The sequence below is a fragment of the Salmo salar genome, chromosome 03 (genome assembly GCF_965601325.2).
Source record: "Salmo salar chromosome 03, fSalSal1, whole genome shotgun sequence".
Taxonomy (NCBI): Eukaryota; Metazoa; Chordata; class Actinopteri; order Salmoniformes; family Salmonidae; genus Salmo; species Salmo salar.
In genome coordinates, this window is record NC_138293.1 from 8,530,801 (window position 1) to 8,549,884 (window position 19,084).

Below are 19,084 nucleotides of genomic sequence, written 5' to 3' on the forward strand. Positions count from 1 at the left end.
TTCTTTGCAAAGGACCCTGGAAATCAGTTCACATTGACGACCTTAGAAAATCCAAAGAGTTTGTATCAGATGTCCAGTCCTTGAGAAAGCTACCCATCAGCCAACTTTTTGAGAAAATTGAAGAGCCATCCGAGGGTACATTTTACTCGTATTATAAATGATAAATATCCAAAATTACTTAAGTACACTTTTTTATGGGTAGCCCCAGTGGGAAGAGAACCCATGACCCTTTCGTTGCAAGTGCCATGCTTTACCAACTGTTATTATGAACAGTAGAACAAATGCCATAGTTGGGAATTGACTGTAAATAATCCTAGATAATTAGTTTTTTCATAGTTTTCTTTCTTGTTCCAGCAATGCAAACAGATGACACATACATCGAGGCACATGGGGTAGAGCACTCTGTAAGTATTGTATACTATATATTGTATACAAGTTTGTATTGCAGTTCTTAATTATGATATGCAGGTGCTTCTGGTTTCTGTAACCCTAACAAGGTATGGGTGTGTTATTCATGTGAGCATGTTGTTGTTTCAGGCTGAGTTTAATGCCACAGATCTGGTGCGAAGCTGTGTGCAGAGTGCAGTGAGCATGCTCAGAGACCAGGAGGACAGTGGAGCTCTCAGCACCAGGAGAGTTGAGATCCTGCTGACACTTCTGGATGATAGCAAGGACCTGAAAGGTTACTAACCCACAATATTTCCAGTGTGTTACCGTAATTTCAGTGATGGCAAGGACCGGAAAGGTTACTAACCCACAATATTTCCAGTGTGTTACCGTAATTTCAGTGATGGCAAGGACCTGAAAGGTTACTAACCAACAATATTTCCAGTGTGTTACCGTAATTTCAGTGATGGCAAGGACCTGAAAGGTTACTAACCAACAATATTTCCAGTGTGTTACCGTAATTTCAGTGATAGCAAGGACCTGAAAGGTTACTAACCCACAATATTTCCAGTGTGTTAACTGTAGTTGCAGTGGTTAAAGACAAGACCTAGAACCTTCTCACTTGAAAAATAAAATAAAATAAATACTACAGATCACTATAAAATATTACAGTACTTGCTATAGAATTCTGTAATAAACTAGAACAGTATACTGTAGTATACACTGTAGTATCCCTCGATTGTGTAGTGCTTACTATAGAATGTTGTATTATGTGTAAGGGATAAACGCCAACGTTCCCGTACATTACCTTGGAAATAATGGACGAGGCAGCGGCACAAGGCAGAGCCGAGTCCTCTTGCAGAGTTCTTTTTTCCAATGTAATGTTCAGCAAGGAGGCATTTATCCCGGTTATACCACAGTTGCCAAAGAAAATAATATTAAAGCACACATTTAACGGTAGAACAAAAAAAAAAGTTGCTATTTAAATGTTTATTTAAAACAAATTAATACTTTCTCACCTTTTGGTTGCTAGAGACGCGACCCAGTTGTTTGTTTGATATTGATGGTTCTATATGTGTTTCTTCTATATTTTCACTGGCAATGTTCTTATCCTTTTTTGCTTACTAGCCAAATAGCTACGGCTAACACAGTTACGAACTCTGCAGCCAGAATAACAGCAAAGTATCTGCATTTGCGTTTGTTTAAGCTGTTCTCTATTGACATTCATTTGGATACATCCATAACAATCTGATGATGCCAGATTTTGCCTGGCATAGCTAGAAAAGTGTTTGCCTTGTCAGGACACTTGACACTGTTCTTTACAAGGAGATTGCATTACATATCAAACACTAGCTAAATCATTTGTTGAACCTGTAAATAAAAACTAGAAACATGTGGGAGGATTTGACAGCATAGTGCCACTTGCGTCATGACTGCAACAGTAGTGACGAGGGAAATGAATGTTCATCACTCACCATGTTAAGTCATCAGATGCTCCAAAGAAAGTAGCTAACTAGCTGAGTTTTTCCTTGTTGGACCTGTGTTTACAATGTATCCTATTTTGGTTTGTGTGGTTGTTGGTTTAGCTTTCTGTAACTTTGTAGCAAGTACGGTCTGCATGTGTAGGTGTCCCGATTTTCTATATTTTCCAACTGTCCATTATCTGGTTTTAATGCCCATACTAGAATGCCCTTCTAGCCAATCAGAAGCAAGTATTCAACAATGCTGCGGTATAATGTAGAATACTATACTACACACTGTAGTATCCCTCGATCATGTGTAGTACTTACTATCGAATGTTGTAGAAAACTGTAGTAAATACTACAGTATTTTCCACACAAAAAACACTACAGCAAATACTACAGTAAAGTACAATCCCCCAAAACACTACATTCATTACTATAGTATTTACTACAGTTTTTATTTTACTACAGTAATTTATACTATATTTAGCTGTAAATGCAGTCAAATCTGCAAAAACACTACAGTGAATACTATAGTATTTCTACCATAATTTACTATAGTACTTTTCATTAGAAAGGGGCTCTAGATCAAAAAATAGAACATCTGAGACGAACAATTATCTCAGATCGTAACAGCAGACAAATACTGCAACTAAAGGTAACTGGCTTTTACATTAATTTATATGCTTGATCTCTGTATTGTGCCCTTAAGCTACGTTCCTGACAACCCTGAGAAGCCGCCTTCACTCTCTACTGGAGAACCGTGAGCGAAATATCCCTTCCCCCAAGTACTGGGTGTTAACGGAGGCATCCAACATCAATGCTCTTCAGGAGGGGGGAACATTCACGTATGTTAATCAATGATACTGCACTACTCTGCATATGGAAAATCTATAATTTCATTCATTTTCAAATTATTATTTGGTCTTGTCATTGTTCAGAAGTATAGTCAGTTCATACTGTATTTGTTCCACAGACAAACTCTATGGAAGAGAATCCAAGCAGTGGTCACACCCCTCTTGGCCCAGTTGGTCTCAGTCATCGACAGGGACTGTAATCTTGACCTCCTGCTGGACAGCAACAGTGGGGAGGAAGTCAGAAACCTGTGGCTGAAGATATTCGGCAGTAACGAGATGCTTGATATTCCTAACGTTGATCTCAAGTGAGTGATTTATGTGTGATGATGATGATACACATACTGGATTAAGAAACCGACTGGACTGCCTGGAGTCCTTGTATGATGTATAAGGTTTTATGTAGCCTGTGTTGTGTCTCAGTGGAACAGGTAGATGTCACTGCTAACAGACTTCCCATTTCCCACAGTTCTGAGTCTAAGACCATCCTTGTGCAGAGCCATGTCACAGCTGAGAGGACCATGTGCTGCACTATGCCCTTTAGCTGGAGGATCAGAGATATCCTGGATGAACTATTGATTCAAACTCAGCAGAGCGGAAGTAAATAATTGAATGCCTTAATTCAGACTTTAAAAAAATAAATAATTAACGATACATTTAGATAAGAATTGTATAGCTTAAGCAAATGTAATACATTATTCGTAAAGGTGTATTTCTTAACTCTCATGTGGACTACTTATAGTATTTCGTTGTATAAACTCAATCTTTTACACATTTTTTTTCTTGGGAGGACGTGTCGAGGTGTTCTTTGAGAATATCCCCCTTGGTCAGTATCTTTCTACATTGGGTGAGAAACTGCAGAGGGAATTTTTCCAAAGGTACCTGAAGGACTTCATTTCCATGACGATGAACGTGGCTTCGGAGGGGGAGTTAAAGGTATGCCTTGCTCATCATGTTTTCAATACATACAAATCGTAAAACAATAGGTTCCATTTATAGAAAGGTCCTTTCTATTTACTGTCAAGTATGATTATAATATGGCTACCCATCAATTAGGCGATCCTAATGAATATATATAATACTATTTTCCCAGCATCTGTGTGAAGCCCTGAGCTGCTGTGTGAATGAGCTCCAGAGGCGACGAAAAGCTTCAAGTGAAGAGATTCCATCCCTGCCCCTGATCCACACTGCCTACAACATGTACTGTACCCGTCTGCACAACCTCACCAGGATGATGTCGTTGCAACCACAGGTGGTTCCTCACTTGCAGAGAATCCCACTAGTGAAGGACAGCACAGAGATGGTAAGAATCAAACTAGTAAAGGAAAGCCCATAGCTGGTAAGAATCACACTAGTGAAAGACAGCCCAGAGATGGTAAGAATCACACTAGTGAAGGACAGCCCAGAGATGGTAAGAATCACACTAGTGAAGGACAGCCCAGAGATGGTAAGAATCACACTAGTGAAGGACAGCCCAGAGATGGTAAGAATCACACTAGTGAAGAACAGCCCAGAGATGTTAAGTGCATATATTTTCCACACACTGCCGCATTTAGTTATGAGAAATCAGTTTTTTTATGTGCCAAATGTTTGTATAGAGTATATATGAATGTATGATAGTAGTTGAAGATACAGTATATATGAATGTATGATAGTAGTATCACATCAGTATATATGGTAGTTGAACTTTTACCAGGTTATGTACAGTATATACTGTATTGAAATGAGGCTGCCAACATGCTGATAGAAATGTCATAGTAAACATGCCTGTAACTATACTATGTTTCTGTCTCACTCCTCTGCCAGGTTCTGGATGTCTATGCATCTGTTGCCTGTGTTGAGCTCCTGGAACCCCATGCATTGGACTCTGATGCCCAGTGCCAGGACTGGCTGAAGCAGGTGAAAAGACTGAAGGGGTCTATGGAGCTGGTCTGCTCCCAGAGAAGCCTGAAGCAGTATGGAGAGAGGAGCCGGGAACTGTTTGACTACATCTGGTGAGGGAAATGTCCCTTTGAAAGACTACAGAGGGCCATTTGACTTTCTTTATTCATTTTATTTTTTAAGAAAGTCAATATGCGTTGTGAAAGAGGTGAAGACCTTCACTGTATAAAGTTCTGAATTCAAGGTGCTAGTCCATCCACACATGTTGGAATGAAGTAATAAAGCAAGCATATCCATGATATTCAAAAAGCAAGAACAAAAATATATAGTATCAGTCAAAAATCTAGACACTTACTCATTGAAGGGTTTTTCTTTATTTTTACTATTTTCTACATTGAATAGAATAGAATAAAAACTATGAAATAACACATAAGGAATCATGTAGTAACCAAATGAGTGTTAAACAAATCAAAATATATTTTAGATTCTTGAAAGTAGCCACCCTTTGCCTTGATGACAGCTTTGTACACTCTTGGCATTCCCTCAACCAGCTTCACCTGGAATGCTTTTCCGATAGTCTTGAATGAGTTCCGATATATGCTGAGCACTTGTTGGCTGCTTTTCCTTCATTCTGCGGTCCAACTCATCCCAAACCATCTCAATTGGGTTGAGGTCGGGTGATTGTGGAGGCCAGGTCATTTGATGCAGTACTCCGTCACTCTCATTCTTGGTCAAATAACCTTTACACAGCCTGGAGGTGTGTTGGTTCATTGTCATGTTGAAAAACAAAGGATAGTCCCACTAAGCACAAACCAGATGGGATGGCATATTGCTGCAGAATGCTATGGTAGCCATGCTGGTTAAGTGTGCCTTGAATTCTAAATAAATCACTGACAGTGTTACCATCAATGCACCCCCACACCTTCACACCTCCTCCTCCATGCTTCACGGTGGGAACCATACACCCGGAGATCATCTGTTCACCTACTCTGCGTCAAACAAAGACAAGGACAGATTTCCACCGGTCTAATGAACATTGCTCATGTTTCTTGATCCAAGAAAGTCTCTTCTTCTTGTTGGTGTCCTCTAGTCGTGGTTTCTTTGCAGCAATTCGACCATAAAGGCCTGATTCACGCAGTCTCCTCTGAACAGTTGATGTTGAGATGTGTCTCTTGAACTCTGTGAAGCATTTATTTGGGCTGCAATCTGAAGTGCCGCTAACTCTAATGAACGTATCCTCTGTAGCGAGGTAACTCTGGGTCTTCCTTTCCTGTGGCGGTCCTCACGAGAGCCAGTTTCATCATAGCGCTTGATGGTTTTTGCGACTGCACTTGAAGAAACCTTAATGTCTAAAACTAATGCTGGACTCTCGCTTCTCTTTGCTTCTTTGAGCTGTTCTTTCCATAATATGGACTTGGTCTTTTACCAAATAGCCCTATCTTCTGTATACCACCCCAACCTCGTCACAACACAACTGGTTGGCTCAAACGCGTTACGACAGAAAGAAATTCCACAAATTAACTTTGAACAAGGCACACCTGTTAATTGAAATGTATTCAAGGTGACTACCTCATGAAGCTGGTTGAGAGAATGCCAAGTGTGTGCGAAGCTGTCATCAAGGCAAAGGGTGGCTACTTTGAAGAATATCAAATATCAAATATATTTTGAATTAACACTTTTTTTGGTTACTACATGATTCCATATGTGTTATTTCATAGTTTTGATGTCTGTGTTTGTGTTTTGATACAATGTAGAACATAGTAAAACTTATATATAAATAAATAAAAGTTAAGTAATTGTTTGTCTGAATTAACTTTCTCCCAGATATGGTTAATTCTTCCAGAATAAGTAAAGATTTGTCCTTGTTTGTTTTGTGTTTTTAGTAATCATTGGAACCGTATCTGCATCGTCTTTCTGTTTGTGGAACACATGCTGATAGGCTTTGAGTCTGAGGAGAGGGAGCTCAAGTCTCTGGTCCTTGATCACACTCGTACCATAGGCAAAGTGAGTTTATATCATATATTTTTGTTCTTTAAGTCAACATGCCACCAATTACATTTGTGCTTTGTTTATACTTCTACATAGTTTAAGTCTGATGGTTGCTAAACCTGAAATATGGGATGGAAATAAATGTAAAAGTCAACCTGAGCTCTTGAACTATGTTAACGTATTGCAATTTTCTCATTGCATTGAACTTTGTGCTCTAAGGATAAATTCAGTATTTTACAAGTGAATGTTTAAACGGTTCCTAACCCTGGAACTTCAGCTAACTTTTGACACCACTAGCTAAAAACCAATGGGAGTAATGGGCGACAACTATGTCATTTAAAAAAAAAACATTCAACTGAAATCAACTCAATTGGTTGGATGTCATTTTAACTAATCTATGTGACTGCTAATTATCTCGTGTGGCAGATTCTGGCTAAAAACTCAGACGTAAAATCGGAGGAACCATTTGCGGCCATCATTACAGTACTGAAGACTTGCAAGCAAAAAGCAAGTGATCTGATTTGCAAGTAGGTCTATATGATATAATTTATTTAGTGTAAAAGTCTATTCATATTATATGTCTACATTATTCGCTGTGGTTGATAAGCTGTATACAGAATTTGATGTTTAATAACGGCAGCTATTTTTTTCTCTTTAGGTTTGGTTTCCAGTGCCGTGTGTGCATGGGGGAACCACAAGACCCCGTGGACCTGCCCTGCCACCACATGTTCTGTCTGACCTGTGTCAGAGGATGTCTCAACACAGGCCAAATGTACTGCCCCACGTGCAAACACGAACTCCCAGATGACTTCGAGGTCAAAGTGACTGAGGACATAAGGTGGGTGTGTTTTACCCTTTTTTTAAAATCTGGATAACCAATGATAAAGGACATGTCTTTCCCTGTTAACCGTCTTATCTGTCTAATCTGTCTACTATGGTTTTGCAGAGCTTGCATCACACTAAACGCTCAGTTCAGGCAGAGTTGCAATGCGTTTTTCATAGACCTGGTCACTACTGTGTGCTTCAAGGACAACATCCCCCCATCAAAAGGTGTCATCCTGCACCTGTTGTCCTTCCTCATGGTTGAGACAGAACCCATCCCACTCATCAGAGGTACCCTCAACACACACACACACACTAGCCAAAATTATAGTGTTTAGATTCCATTTGTTCCTGTATTCTTTTTGACATTTTAAGCATTAAACAGACCAGAGGGAAGATTGTGGCTCAGTAAAATGTTTTTATCTGTGTTCTGATATGTATTATATTTGTACCAGCACAAAGTCAGATACACACCAAAGATTTCTCACCATTTGATGAGTCTATGGACAAGAATCCTGTGGTGCGATCAGTGATACTCAAGCTTCTGCTCAAGTACACGTGAGTGAACCAGGAAATAAATGTTGTTTATACACTATATATACAAAAGTATGTGGACACCCCTTCAAATGAGTGGATTCAGCTATTTCAGCCACACCCGTTGCTGACAGGTGTATAAAATCGAGCACACAGCAATGCGATCTCCATAGACAAACATTGGCTGTAGAATGGCCTTACTGAAGAGCTCTGTGACTTTCAACATGGCACCGTCATAGGATGCCACCTTTCCAGAAAGTCAGTTCGTAAAATGTTTGCCTTGCTGGACCTGCCCCGGTCAACTGTAAGTGCTGTTATTGTGAAGTGGAAACGTCTAGGAGCAACAATGGCTCAGCTGCGAAGTGGTAGGCCACAAAAGCTCACAGAACGGGACCATTGAGTGCTGAAGCGCGTACTGCGTAAAAACTGTCTGTCCTTTTTTGCAACACTCACTACCGAGTTCCAAACTGCCTCTGGAAGCAACGTCAGCACAAGGACTGTTTGTCGGGAGCTTCATGAAATGGGTTTCCATGGCCGAGCAGCCGTACACAAGCCTAAGATCACCATGCGCAATGCCAAGCGTCGGCTGGAGTGGTGTAAAGCTCGCCGCCATTGGACTCTGGAGCAGTGGAAACGTGTTCTCTGGAGTGATGATTCACGCTTCACCATCTGGCAGTCTGACGGACGAATCTGTGTTTGGCAGATGCCAGGAGAATGCTACCTGCCCCAATGTTTAGTGCCAACTGTAAAGTTTGGTGGAAGCGGAATAATGGTCTGGGGCTGTTTTTCATGGTTCGGGCTCGGCCCCTTAGTTCCAGTGAAGGGAAATCGTAACGCTACAGCATACAATGACATTATAGACGATTCTGTGCTTCCAACTTTGTGGCAACAGTTTGGGGAAGGCCCTTTCCTGTTTCAGCATGACAATGCCCCCCGTGCACAAAGCGAGGTCCATACAGAAATGGTTTGTCAAGATCGGTGTGGAAGAACTTGATTGGCCTACACAGAGACCTGACCTCAACCCCATCGAACACCTTTGGGATGAATTTGAATGCCAACTGCAAGCCAGGCCTAATCGCCGAACATTAGTACCCAATCTCACTAATGCTCTTGTGGCTGAATGGAAGCAAGTTTCGCAGCAATGTTCCAACATCTAGTGGAAAGCCTTCCCAGAAGAGTGGAGGCTGTTATAGCAGCAAGGGGGGGGGGGACCAACTCCATATTAATGCCCATGATTTTGGAATGAGATGTTTGACGAGCTGGTGTCCACATACTTTTCGTCATGTAGTGTATCACTGCAATGCTGCTGTAACCAGCAACGCAATTCAGTTGGTTTCAGATGTTATCAAACATTTGACTGAAAATTAACTCTCTTTTTGTTGTTGTGTTTTTAGCTTTGATGATGTCAAAGAATATCTGCAGCAGTATTTGACATTGATAGAAGAGAGCAACATTCTAGAGGATAAAAATGAACTTTATGCGCTCTACATCAACTGCCTTGAGGTAGGATCTGACAGGATTTCACCCTAAATCAATGGAGTGCTATCACTATTCTATTTGTAAAAGAGGTCTTCTAACCTCAACGGGACTTTATGGATAAATAAAGGTTAAATAAATGGAATAGATGTTTATAACTGTTTTTCTGCAGGACTCCATGTTCGACAGAAAGCCACATGAATGCCAGAAGCCTGCAGATCAGCAGGCCTACCTGCAGAATGAGACTGAGTTCTTGCGTCACTTCCTGGACTTTGTCACTACGTCGGCTGAGACCGTCACAATAGAGTACCTGCAACAGATCGCGAGGGTCCGTCTATGCCTGGACATGGCTGCACACCTGCTCCATAGCATACAGTCTGGTAAAAACACTCAGTCAATATGGCGTCATGAATTCTGATCCTTGTTGCTTTAAAAATTGTGCTTGTTGGTGTAAATGAATTATAGTTGTTTTTTTATACGGAATGTTTTATAAAGAATGCTTGCAATCACTTTGACTGACTGATCCAAGATCTGTCCTCGGTTCCTCACATTGTGTGCAGGGGAATGTGAAAATCCTCAGGATGTTGTCGAGGAGTTCCTGTGTGCTGTTAGGAGCCTGTGTAAGGAGAGTAAGAACGACTGGTACCGGGTTTACCTGATCCGCAACGTCAGCAGCCAGCACGGTGTAGAGTATGTCCAGAGAATGCTGAAGGATACAGAGAAGTACAGGTGGCTTTTTCCTGAAGAGTTGCAGCAGCAGGTACATCACAGGGTTTCATGAAACGTTTCATACAACTCCATTTGTTTTAAACTGTTGAAATTACCCATCGGTCCTGTTTCCTGTTCTCTATTGTTTACAAACATGTTTCTAAAGAGGACCTGAGCGGGTTAGATACAATGATGTGTATTTCCTAGCTAGTACTGTGAAGGACGATGTTCTAGATATCAGGGTCTTCCATCGTCTTGTATGCAGAATGAAGATGTTGGCCAGATGGACCAGTATCTCGTCTATGGAGACGACTACCAGGATATCCGCGAGGCTGTTGCCAAAGCAGTACTAGAGGACAGTGTGCAGGAGATTGAGGATACCTGTCAGGTATTAGTTTAACTCCACTAAACTCAATACCACTGTATGTAATGTGTGTGTATTAGTTTTATTAAAACTATTTCTAACCTAAGAGTTTATGGATGTTTGGTGAATTTGTCCTCATCTTTGTGTGTTGTTTTGTTGTAGAGATGTACTGCACCTGCAAGGAGGCGGACCTTGTATGTCCTGCTGTCTCTTTTCAGAGAAGTCACCAGTCTGTACCGAGCAGCCAACACAGGCCTCCACCCCACCCCTAAGGTAGGAACACAGGCCTATACCCCACCCCTAAGGTAGGAATACAGGCCTCTACCCCACCCCTAAGGTAGGAAGACAGGCCTCCACCCCTAAGGTAGGAATACAGGCCTCTACCCCACCCCTAAGGTAGGAACACAGGCCTATACCCCACCCCTAAGGTAGGAAGACAGGCCTCCGCCCCTAAGGTAGGAAGACAGGCCTCCGCCCCTAAGGTAGGAAGACAGGCCTCCGCCCCTAAGGTAGGAAGACAGGCCTCCGCCCCTAAGGTAGGAAGACAGGCCTCCGCCCCTAAGGTAGGAAGACAGGCCTCCGCCCCTAAGGTAGGAAGACAGGCCTCCGCCCCTAAGGTAGGAAGACAGGCCTCCGCCCCTAAGGTAGGAAGACAGGCCTCCGCCCCTAAGGTAGGAAGACAGGCCTCCGCCCCTAAGGTAGGAAGACAGGCCTCCGCCCCTAAGGTAGGAAGACAGGCCTCCGCCCCTAAGGTAGGAAGACAGGCCTCCGCCCCTAAGGTAGGAAGAAACCCCCCTACCCCGCCCCTAAGGTAGGAAGAAACCCCCCTACCCCGCCCCTAAGGTAGGAACACAGGCCTCTACCCCGCCCCTAAGGTAGGAACACAGGCCTCTACCCCGCCCCTAAGGTAGGAAGACAGGCCTCTACCCCGCCCCTAAGGTAGGAAGACAGGCCTCCACCCCGCCCCTAAGGTAGGAAGACAGGCCTCCACCCCGCCCCTAAGGTAGGAAGACAGGCCTCCACCCCGCCCCTAAGGTAGGAAGACAGGCGTCCACCCCGCCCCTAAGGTAGGAACACAGGCCTCCACCCCGCCCCTAAGGTAGGAACACAGGCCTCCACCCCGCCCCTAAGGTAGGAAGACAGGCCTCCACCCCGCCCCTAAGGTAGGAAGACAGGCCTCCGCCCCTAAGGTAGGAAGACAGGCCTCCGCCCCTAAGGTAGGAAGACAGGCCTCCGCCCCTAAGGTAGGAAGACAGGCCTCCGCCCCTAAGGTAGGAAGACAGGCCTCCGCCCCTAAGGTAGGAAGACAGGCCTCCGCCCCTAAGGTAGGAAGACAGGCCTCCGCCCCTAAGGTAGGAAGACAGGCCTCCGCCCCTAAGGTAGGAAGACAGGCCTCCGCCCCTAAGGTAGGAAGACAGGCCTCCGCCCCTAAGGTAGGAAGACAGGCCTCCGCCCCTAAGGTAGGAAGAAACCCCCCTACCCCGCCCCTAAGGTAGGAACACAGGCCTCTACCCCGCCCCTAAGGTAGGAACACAGGCCTCTACCCCGCCCCTAAGGTAGGAAGACAGGCCTCTACCCCGCCCCTAAGGTAGGAAGACAGGCCTCCACCCCGCCCCTAAGGTAGGAAGACAGGCCTCCACCCCGCCCCTAAGGTAGGAAGACAGGCCTCCACCCCGCCCCTAAGGTAGGAAGACAGGCGTCCACCCCGCCCCTAAGGTAGGAACACAGGCCTCCACCCCGCCCCTAAGGTAGGAACACAGGCCTCCACCCCGCCCCTAAGGTAGGAAGACAGGCCTCCACCCCGCCCCTAAGGTAGGAAGACAGGCCTCCACCCCGCCCCTAAGGTAGGAAGACAGGCCTCCACCCCGCCCCTAAGGTAGGAAGACAGGCCTCCACCCCGCCCCTAAGGTAGGAAGACAGGCCTCTACCCCGCCCCTAAGGTAGGAAGACAGGCCTCTACCCCGCCCCTAAGGTAGGAAGACAGGCCTCTACCCCGCCCCTAAGGTAGGAAGACAGGCCTCTACCCCGCCCCTAAGGTAGGAAGACAGGCCTCTACCCCGCCCCTAAGGTAGGAAGACAGGCCTCTACCCCGCCCCTAAGGTAGGAAGACAGGCCTCCGCCCCTAAGGTAGGAAGACAGGCCTCCGCCCCTAAGGTAGGAAGACAGGCCTCCGCCCCTAAGGTAGGAAGACAGGCCTCCGCCCCTAAGGTAGGAAGACAGGCCTCCGCCCCTAAGGTAGGAAGACAGGCCTCCGCCCCTAAGGTAGGAAGACAGGCCTCCGCCCCTAAGGTAGGAAGACAGGCCTCCGCCCCTAAGGTAGGAAGACAGGCCTCCGCCCCTAAGGTAGGAAGACAGGCCTCCGCCCCTAAGGTAGGAAGACAGGCCTCCGCCCCTAAGGTAGGAAGACAGGCCTCCGCCCCTAAGGTAGGAAGACAGGCCTCCGCCCCTAAGGTAGGAACACAGGCCTCCGCCCCTAAGGTAGGAACACAGGCCTCCGCCCCTAAGGTAGGAAGACAGGCCTCCGCCCCGCCCCTAAGGTAGGAAGACAGGCCTCCGCCCCGCCCCTAAGGTAGGAAGACAGGCCTCCGCCCCGCCCCTAAGGTAGGAAGACAGGCCTCCGCCCCGCCCCTAAGGTAGGAAGACAGGCCTCCACCCCGCCCCTAAGGTAGGAAGACAGGCCTCTACCCCGCCCCTAAGGTAGGAAGACAGGCCTCTACCCCGCCCCTAAGGTAGGAAGACAGGCCTCTACCCCGCCCCTAAGGTAGGAAGACAGGCCTCTACCCCGCCCCTAAGGTAGGAAGACAGGCCTCTACCCCGCCCCTAAGGTAGGAAGACAGGCCTCTACCCCGCCCCTAAGGTAGGAAGACAGGCCTCTACCCCGCCCCTAAGGTAGGAAGACAGGCCTCTACCCCGCCCCTAAGGTAGGAAGACAGGCCTCTACCCCGCCCCTAAGGTAGGAAGACAGGCCTCCGCCCCTAAGGTAGGAAGACAGGCCTCCGCCCCTAAGGTAGGAAGACAGGCCTCCGCCCCTAAGGTAGGAAGACAGGCCTCCGCCCCTAAGGTAGGAAGACAGGCCTCCGCCCCTAAGGTAGGAAGACAGGCCTCCGCCCCTAAGGTAGGAAGACAGGCCTCCGCCCCTAAGGTAGGAAGACAGGCCTCCGCCCCTAAGGTAGGAAGACAGGCCTCCACCCCGCCCCTAAGGTAGGAAGACAGGCCCCCACCCCGCCCCTAAGGTAGGAAGACAGGCCCCCACCCCGCCCCTAAGGTAGGAAGACAGGCCCCCACCCCGCCCCTAAGGTAGGAAGACAGGCCCCCACCCCGCCCCTAAGGTAGAAACACAGGCCTCCACCCCGCCCCTAAGGTAGAAACACAGGCCCCCACCCCTCCCCTAAGGTAGGAAGACAGGCCCCCACCCCCCCCCTAAGGTAGGAAGAAACCCCCCTACCCCGCCCCTAAGGTAGGAACACAGGCCTCTACCCCACGCCTAAGGTAGGAAGACAGGCCTCTACCCCGCCCCTAAGGTAGGAAGACAGGCCTCTACCCCGCCCCTAAGGTAGGAACACAGGCCTCTACCCCGCCCCTAAGGTAGGAACACAGGCCTCTACCCCGCCCCTAAGGTAGGAAGACAGGCCTCCACCCCGCCCCTAAGGTAGGAAGACAGCCCCCTACCCCGCCCCTAAGCTATACACGTTAGACCATCTCCTTCAACTCCACATCAGAGGGAAAACTGTTAGCCCACAACTAACGATAGAGTTGGCAAACTATTCTGATTTTTATGATATAATAGTTATACTTTGAATTATATTGACTTTTTGTAGACTTCAGAAAATCCCAATTACATTTATCCAAAATGGCTGACTTTGTTTTATTCCTCCAGCAATGCAAAGCACTTGAGGACTTCATCGAGGGATCAAGGTACCTAAATTGCAGGGAAGTGAGGGACTTTGCCAAAGAATTGGTTCACAACAGGATGGGAGGACTGAGTGTCCTGGCAGACCGGTCCAGTGTGGAGCACACCCTAATAGAGCTGGTTGTCCACATGTCTGCTGTGCTGCTCACTGGGACAGAAGGGCTGCTCACACCTCTTCAGCAGCTTGGCCTGTCTCCCAACAATATGCTGGTATGATTCTCATCAGCACCTGTCAATATCTTACATTGACTTTCTCCTTGTTGACTGTGAGAGTTGTCTTTATCTGCTTATGTCTACCCCAACAGAGTTCCTTTCTACCCACAATGCCTGAGGACATGCTGGCTGTCGCTCAAAGGCTTATAACACAGAGTGAAGTGGATTATGGACTCTCCTGGTACTGTAAGTACAGACATTTTGAATCCTAACCTGATAAATGCATGTACTATAACTTGAACTTTGAGTAAATCATCCGAGTTACACCTCTGTGAAATTGTATTTGTTAACATCGTGCTACAGGAAGCATATAGACAGTATAGACATGTAAATTAATTGTTATTTTCAGATTCAGCTAATACAATTTTGGGTTAAAAACAATGACATTTCTGTAATAATAAGCTCAGTTTTGACTCAAATCTCAACAGCTTGTCCGAATGGTCACCCCTGTGTTGTGGATAAGGTAAGCAAAGTTCTTCATGTAAAATTGCGTTAGTTTCATATTTTATGTTCATTAGCTAAGCAAACAGCCAAATGATTTACTCACTCTATTGCAGTGTGGTCAACCCACCCATAAGGCACAATGTCTAGAGTGTAGGGTGGAGATTGGAGGGGAGAACCATGTTCCCTTGACTGGTTTCCAGAAGATGGAGCTACAGCAGTAAGTCAGCTCTCTAAGGGTCCAACATTGATATTACTGCCAAAGCATCAGAGTAGGAGTGCTGATGTAAGATCAGTTTGGCCTTTAAAATAATACTAAAGTATATGGACAGGAGGGACCTGATCCTAGACCAGCACTCCCACCACTCTTAGAAAAAGGGTTCTTCATCTATCCCCATAGGATAAGTCTTTGAAGAACCCTTTTGGTTCCATGTACAACTCTTTCCACAGAGGGTTCTACATGGAACCCCAAAGGGTCCAACCTGGAACCAAAAATGGTTCCTATGAAGACAAGAACCCTTTTGGAACCCTTTTTTTCTTAGAGTGTTTTCTGATCCATTTTATACATGGCTCCAGATCTCATGTCATGACCAATAACTGAACGTGTCCTCTTAGGGGAGATCTCACAAGGACTGGCCACATCCTGGGAGACCCTCAGAGGAGGGACAACCCAGACACCCTGGACACCAAAAACATGTCCCTCACCCCCTTCATCCTGGTCAGACTGCTCACCCACCTGGCCATGCTGAGAGGGGCCTCAGAGCAGCCACAGGTAGGCCATCTTGTCTGCCAAAGGCTGCCAACTCTTTCCAGCTTTATGGGTCCGGTGTGTGAAAGAACAGTGCCTTAATTAAGTAGGGAGTCCACCCACACTGCCAAGAGGGATTGCTTTGGTGATGAAGTTCCACTTCCTTGTATTATAAAATACATTTTACCAATAGAAATATGATAATTCATGTTATTAATTGTTCAGTGGGTTCTTTCTTGAACATATCATCAACATTAAAGTCGGATTTCATAACATTATAAATCTGATTCATAAGCATCGAGCTCTATTGACAGAGGTGCAGGTTTCTAGTAACAATTTTTGAGGATTTTATATTTTGGGGTTATTCACCTTCAAAGTTGTTTCTGCGGGTCGCTAAAAGCAAAATTTGCATGACGAGCTAAATTTAAATGTAAAAGGCTTTGTAAATAAAAAGCTTGGTATACAGTGGGGGGAAAAGTATTTGATCCCCTGCTGATTTTGTACGTTTGCTCACTGACAAAGAAAGGATCAGTCTATAATTTCAATGGAAGGTTTATTTGAAGAGTGAGAGACAGAATAACAACAAAAATATCCAGAAAAACACATGTCAGAAATGTTATAAATTGATTTGCATTTTAATGAGGTAAATAAGTATTTGACCCCCTCTCAATCTGAAAGATTTCTGCCTCCCAGGTGTCTTTTATACAGGTAACGAGCTGAGATTAGGAGCTCACTCTTAAAGGGAGTGCTCCTAACCGCAGCTTGTTACTGTAAAAAAGACACCTGTCCACAGAAGCAATCAATCAATCAGATTCCAAACTCTCCACTATGGCCAAGACCAAAGAGCTCTCCAAGGATGTCAGGGACAAGATTGTAGACCTACACAAGGCTGGAATGGGCTACAAGACCATCGCCAAGCAGCTTGGTGAGAAGGTGACAACATTTGTTGCGATTATTCGCAAATGGAGGAGAAACAAAAGAACTGTTAATATCCCTCGGCCTGGGGCTCCATGCAAGATCTCACCTCGTGGAGTTGCAATGATCATGAGAACGGTGAGGAATCAGCCCAGAACTACACGGGAGGATCTTGTCAATGATCTCAAGGCAGCTGGGACCATAGTCACCAAGAAAACAATTGGTAATACACTACGCCGTGAAGGACTGAAATCCTACAGCGCCCGCAAGGTCCCCCTGCTCAAGAATACATATACATGCCCATCTGAAGTTTGCCAATGAACATCTGAATGACTCAGAGGACAACTGGGGGAAAGTGTTGTGGTCAGATGAGACCAAAATGGAGCTCTTTGACATCAACTCAACTCGCCGTGTTTGGAGGAGGAATGCTGCCTATGACCCCAAGAACACCATCCCCACCGTCAAACATGGAGGTGGAAACATTATGCTTTGGGGGTGTTTTTCTGCTAAGGGGACAGGACAACTTCACCGCATCAAAGGGACGATGGACAGGGACATGTACCCTCAAATCTTGGGTGAGAACCTCCTTCCCTCAGCCAGGGCATTGAAAATGGGTCGTGGATGGGTATTCCAGCATGACAATGACCCAAAACACACGGCCAAGGCAACAAAGGAGTGGCTCAAGAAGAAGCACATTAAGGTCCTGGAGTGGCCTAGCCAGTCTCCAGACCTTAATCCCATAGAACATCTGTGAGTTTGAGTTGCCAAACGTCAGCCTCGAAACCTTAATGACTTGGAGAAGATCTGCAAAGAGGAGTGGGACAAAATCCCTCCTGAGATGTGTGCAAACCTGGTGGCCAACTACAAGAAACGTCTGACCTCTGTGATTGCCAACAAGGGTTTTGCCACCAAGTACTAAGTCATGTTTTGCAGAGGGGTAAATACTTATTTCCCTCATTAAAATGCAAATAATTTTAGTACATTTTTGACATGCGTCTTTTTTGTTGTTGTTATTCTGTCTCTCACTGTTCAAATAAACCTACTATTAAAATTATAGACTGATCATTACTTTGTAAGTGGGCAAACGTACAAAATCAGCAGGGGATCAAATACTTTGTTCCCCCACTGTATGCTTAGTGCTCAGTTGACATTTTCAGAGAGATTCTTGTTTTTCTGAGAAATATTTGAAAAAGAACATGAAATAATTCGTCTCAAAATCGATATCCATCTTACCTCTTTTTTTTTTTAATGTCCTGTGGGTTCGAGAAGAAAGAACGAGTTCAACAGGAAAGTGAGCCTGTCAGGTAGCCTTAATTCTTGCACAGAATCCAGCCTAGCTGACGCAATACAGTGTTCCACATTTCTGACTACTTTTTTTCTCTCTGGCCCCCATTTGATTTAGTCCCCCATTTGATTTAGTCCCCCGAATTCTGGCCATCCAACAAGGATAAAAACTTCATTTTCTTAACCTCATGTCTCGATCATAATCTGTTATCTTAGAAGATTATCTATACCAGAGCATGAAGGGGAGGACCATCTTCTTCAGTGAATTCCATAAAAATAGTGAAACATTAAAGTTATCCTTTAGATAAAACTATACTAAATATTTTTACGGCTCCAAATAATTGATTAAAACACACTGTTTTGCAATTAAGGTCTACAGTAGCCTCAACTGTAGGGTAGCACCATGGTGTAGCCGGAGGACAGCTAGCTTCCATCCTCCTCTGGGTACATTGACTACAGTATAAAAACTAGGAGGCTCACGGTTCTCACCCCCTTCCATAGACTTACACGGTAATTATGGCAACTTCCGGAGGACGTCCTCCATCCTATCAGAGCTCTTGCAGCATGAACTGTCCACCCAATCAAAGGATCAGAGAATGAATCTAGTACTGAAAGCATAAGCTACAGCTAGCTAGCACTGCAGTGCATAAAATGTGGTGAGTAGTTGACTCAAAAATGAAGGAGAGAGAGGGATTTCGTTGTATTTTTTTCTTCCAATTTCTCAGCTAGCTAGTTTAGCGTACTCAAACACCCGGCTCAAACTTTTCCAAGTCAAGGTAAGCTTTTGATTTTATAAATGTATTGCCACCAGGGCCCGCCGGTGTAACTGCTAAACTGCTTGCTGACTGAACACTGTACTGCATGATTGTAGCGTGTTTACTAACGCGTTAGTTCTAGTAGCTATGTTGACTATGACGTTAGATAATATGGTGACAACGATGTAGGCTGTGTTTAGCAGTTAGGATATGAAGGTTTGGCTTGTAAAGGTCCCAGACAGCTGATGTGTTGTGCACTGAAGGCCACAAGCGAAGGGAAAAGGTGAGAGGATGCGAGAAGGAATTATGCTGTTTGTATCTGGCTGCTATGAAAGTGAAC

The 19,084-nt window shown here is 45.4% G+C and overlaps 1 protein-coding gene across 1 annotated transcript in view; it reads left to right on the plus strand.

Moving 5' to 3' along the window:
• The window catches only part of LOC100380659 (E3 ubiquitin-protein ligase rnf213-alpha), a 62,879-nt gene that overhangs the window by 29,284 nt on the left and 14,511 nt on the right, over positions 1 to 19,084 (plus strand). Inside the window, exons 32-55 of the mRNA XM_082973248.1 lie at positions 13 to 135; positions 355 to 404; positions 538 to 682; positions 2,563 to 2,698; positions 2,827 to 3,012; positions 3,174 to 3,304; positions 3,495 to 3,640; positions 3,798 to 4,007; positions 4,511 to 4,698; positions 6,469 to 6,589; positions 7,001 to 7,101; positions 7,233 to 7,412; positions 7,521 to 7,687; positions 7,852 to 7,954; positions 9,325 to 9,433; positions 9,579 to 9,786; positions 9,967 to 10,166; positions 10,380 to 10,502; positions 10,641 to 10,751; positions 14,356 to 14,598; positions 14,694 to 14,787; positions 15,030 to 15,064; positions 15,159 to 15,262; positions 15,658 to 15,814. Of these exons, the coding sequence (XP_082829374.1) occupies positions 13 to 135; positions 355 to 404; positions 538 to 682; positions 2,563 to 2,698; positions 2,827 to 3,012; positions 3,174 to 3,304; positions 3,495 to 3,640; positions 3,798 to 4,007; positions 4,511 to 4,698; positions 6,469 to 6,589; positions 7,001 to 7,101; positions 7,233 to 7,412; positions 7,521 to 7,687; positions 7,852 to 7,954; positions 9,325 to 9,433; positions 9,579 to 9,786; positions 9,967 to 10,166; positions 10,380 to 10,502; positions 10,641 to 10,751; positions 14,356 to 14,598; positions 14,694 to 14,787; positions 15,030 to 15,064; positions 15,159 to 15,262; positions 15,658 to 15,814 (3,371 nt within the window). The remainder of the gene's footprint in view (positions 1 to 12; positions 136 to 354; positions 405 to 537; positions 683 to 2,562; positions 2,699 to 2,826; positions 3,013 to 3,173; positions 3,305 to 3,494; positions 3,641 to 3,797; positions 4,008 to 4,510; positions 4,699 to 6,468; positions 6,590 to 7,000; positions 7,102 to 7,232; positions 7,413 to 7,520; positions 7,688 to 7,851; positions 7,955 to 9,324; positions 9,434 to 9,578; positions 9,787 to 9,966; positions 10,167 to 10,379; positions 10,503 to 10,640; positions 10,752 to 14,355; positions 14,599 to 14,693; positions 14,788 to 15,029; positions 15,065 to 15,158; positions 15,263 to 15,657; positions 15,815 to 19,084) is intronic.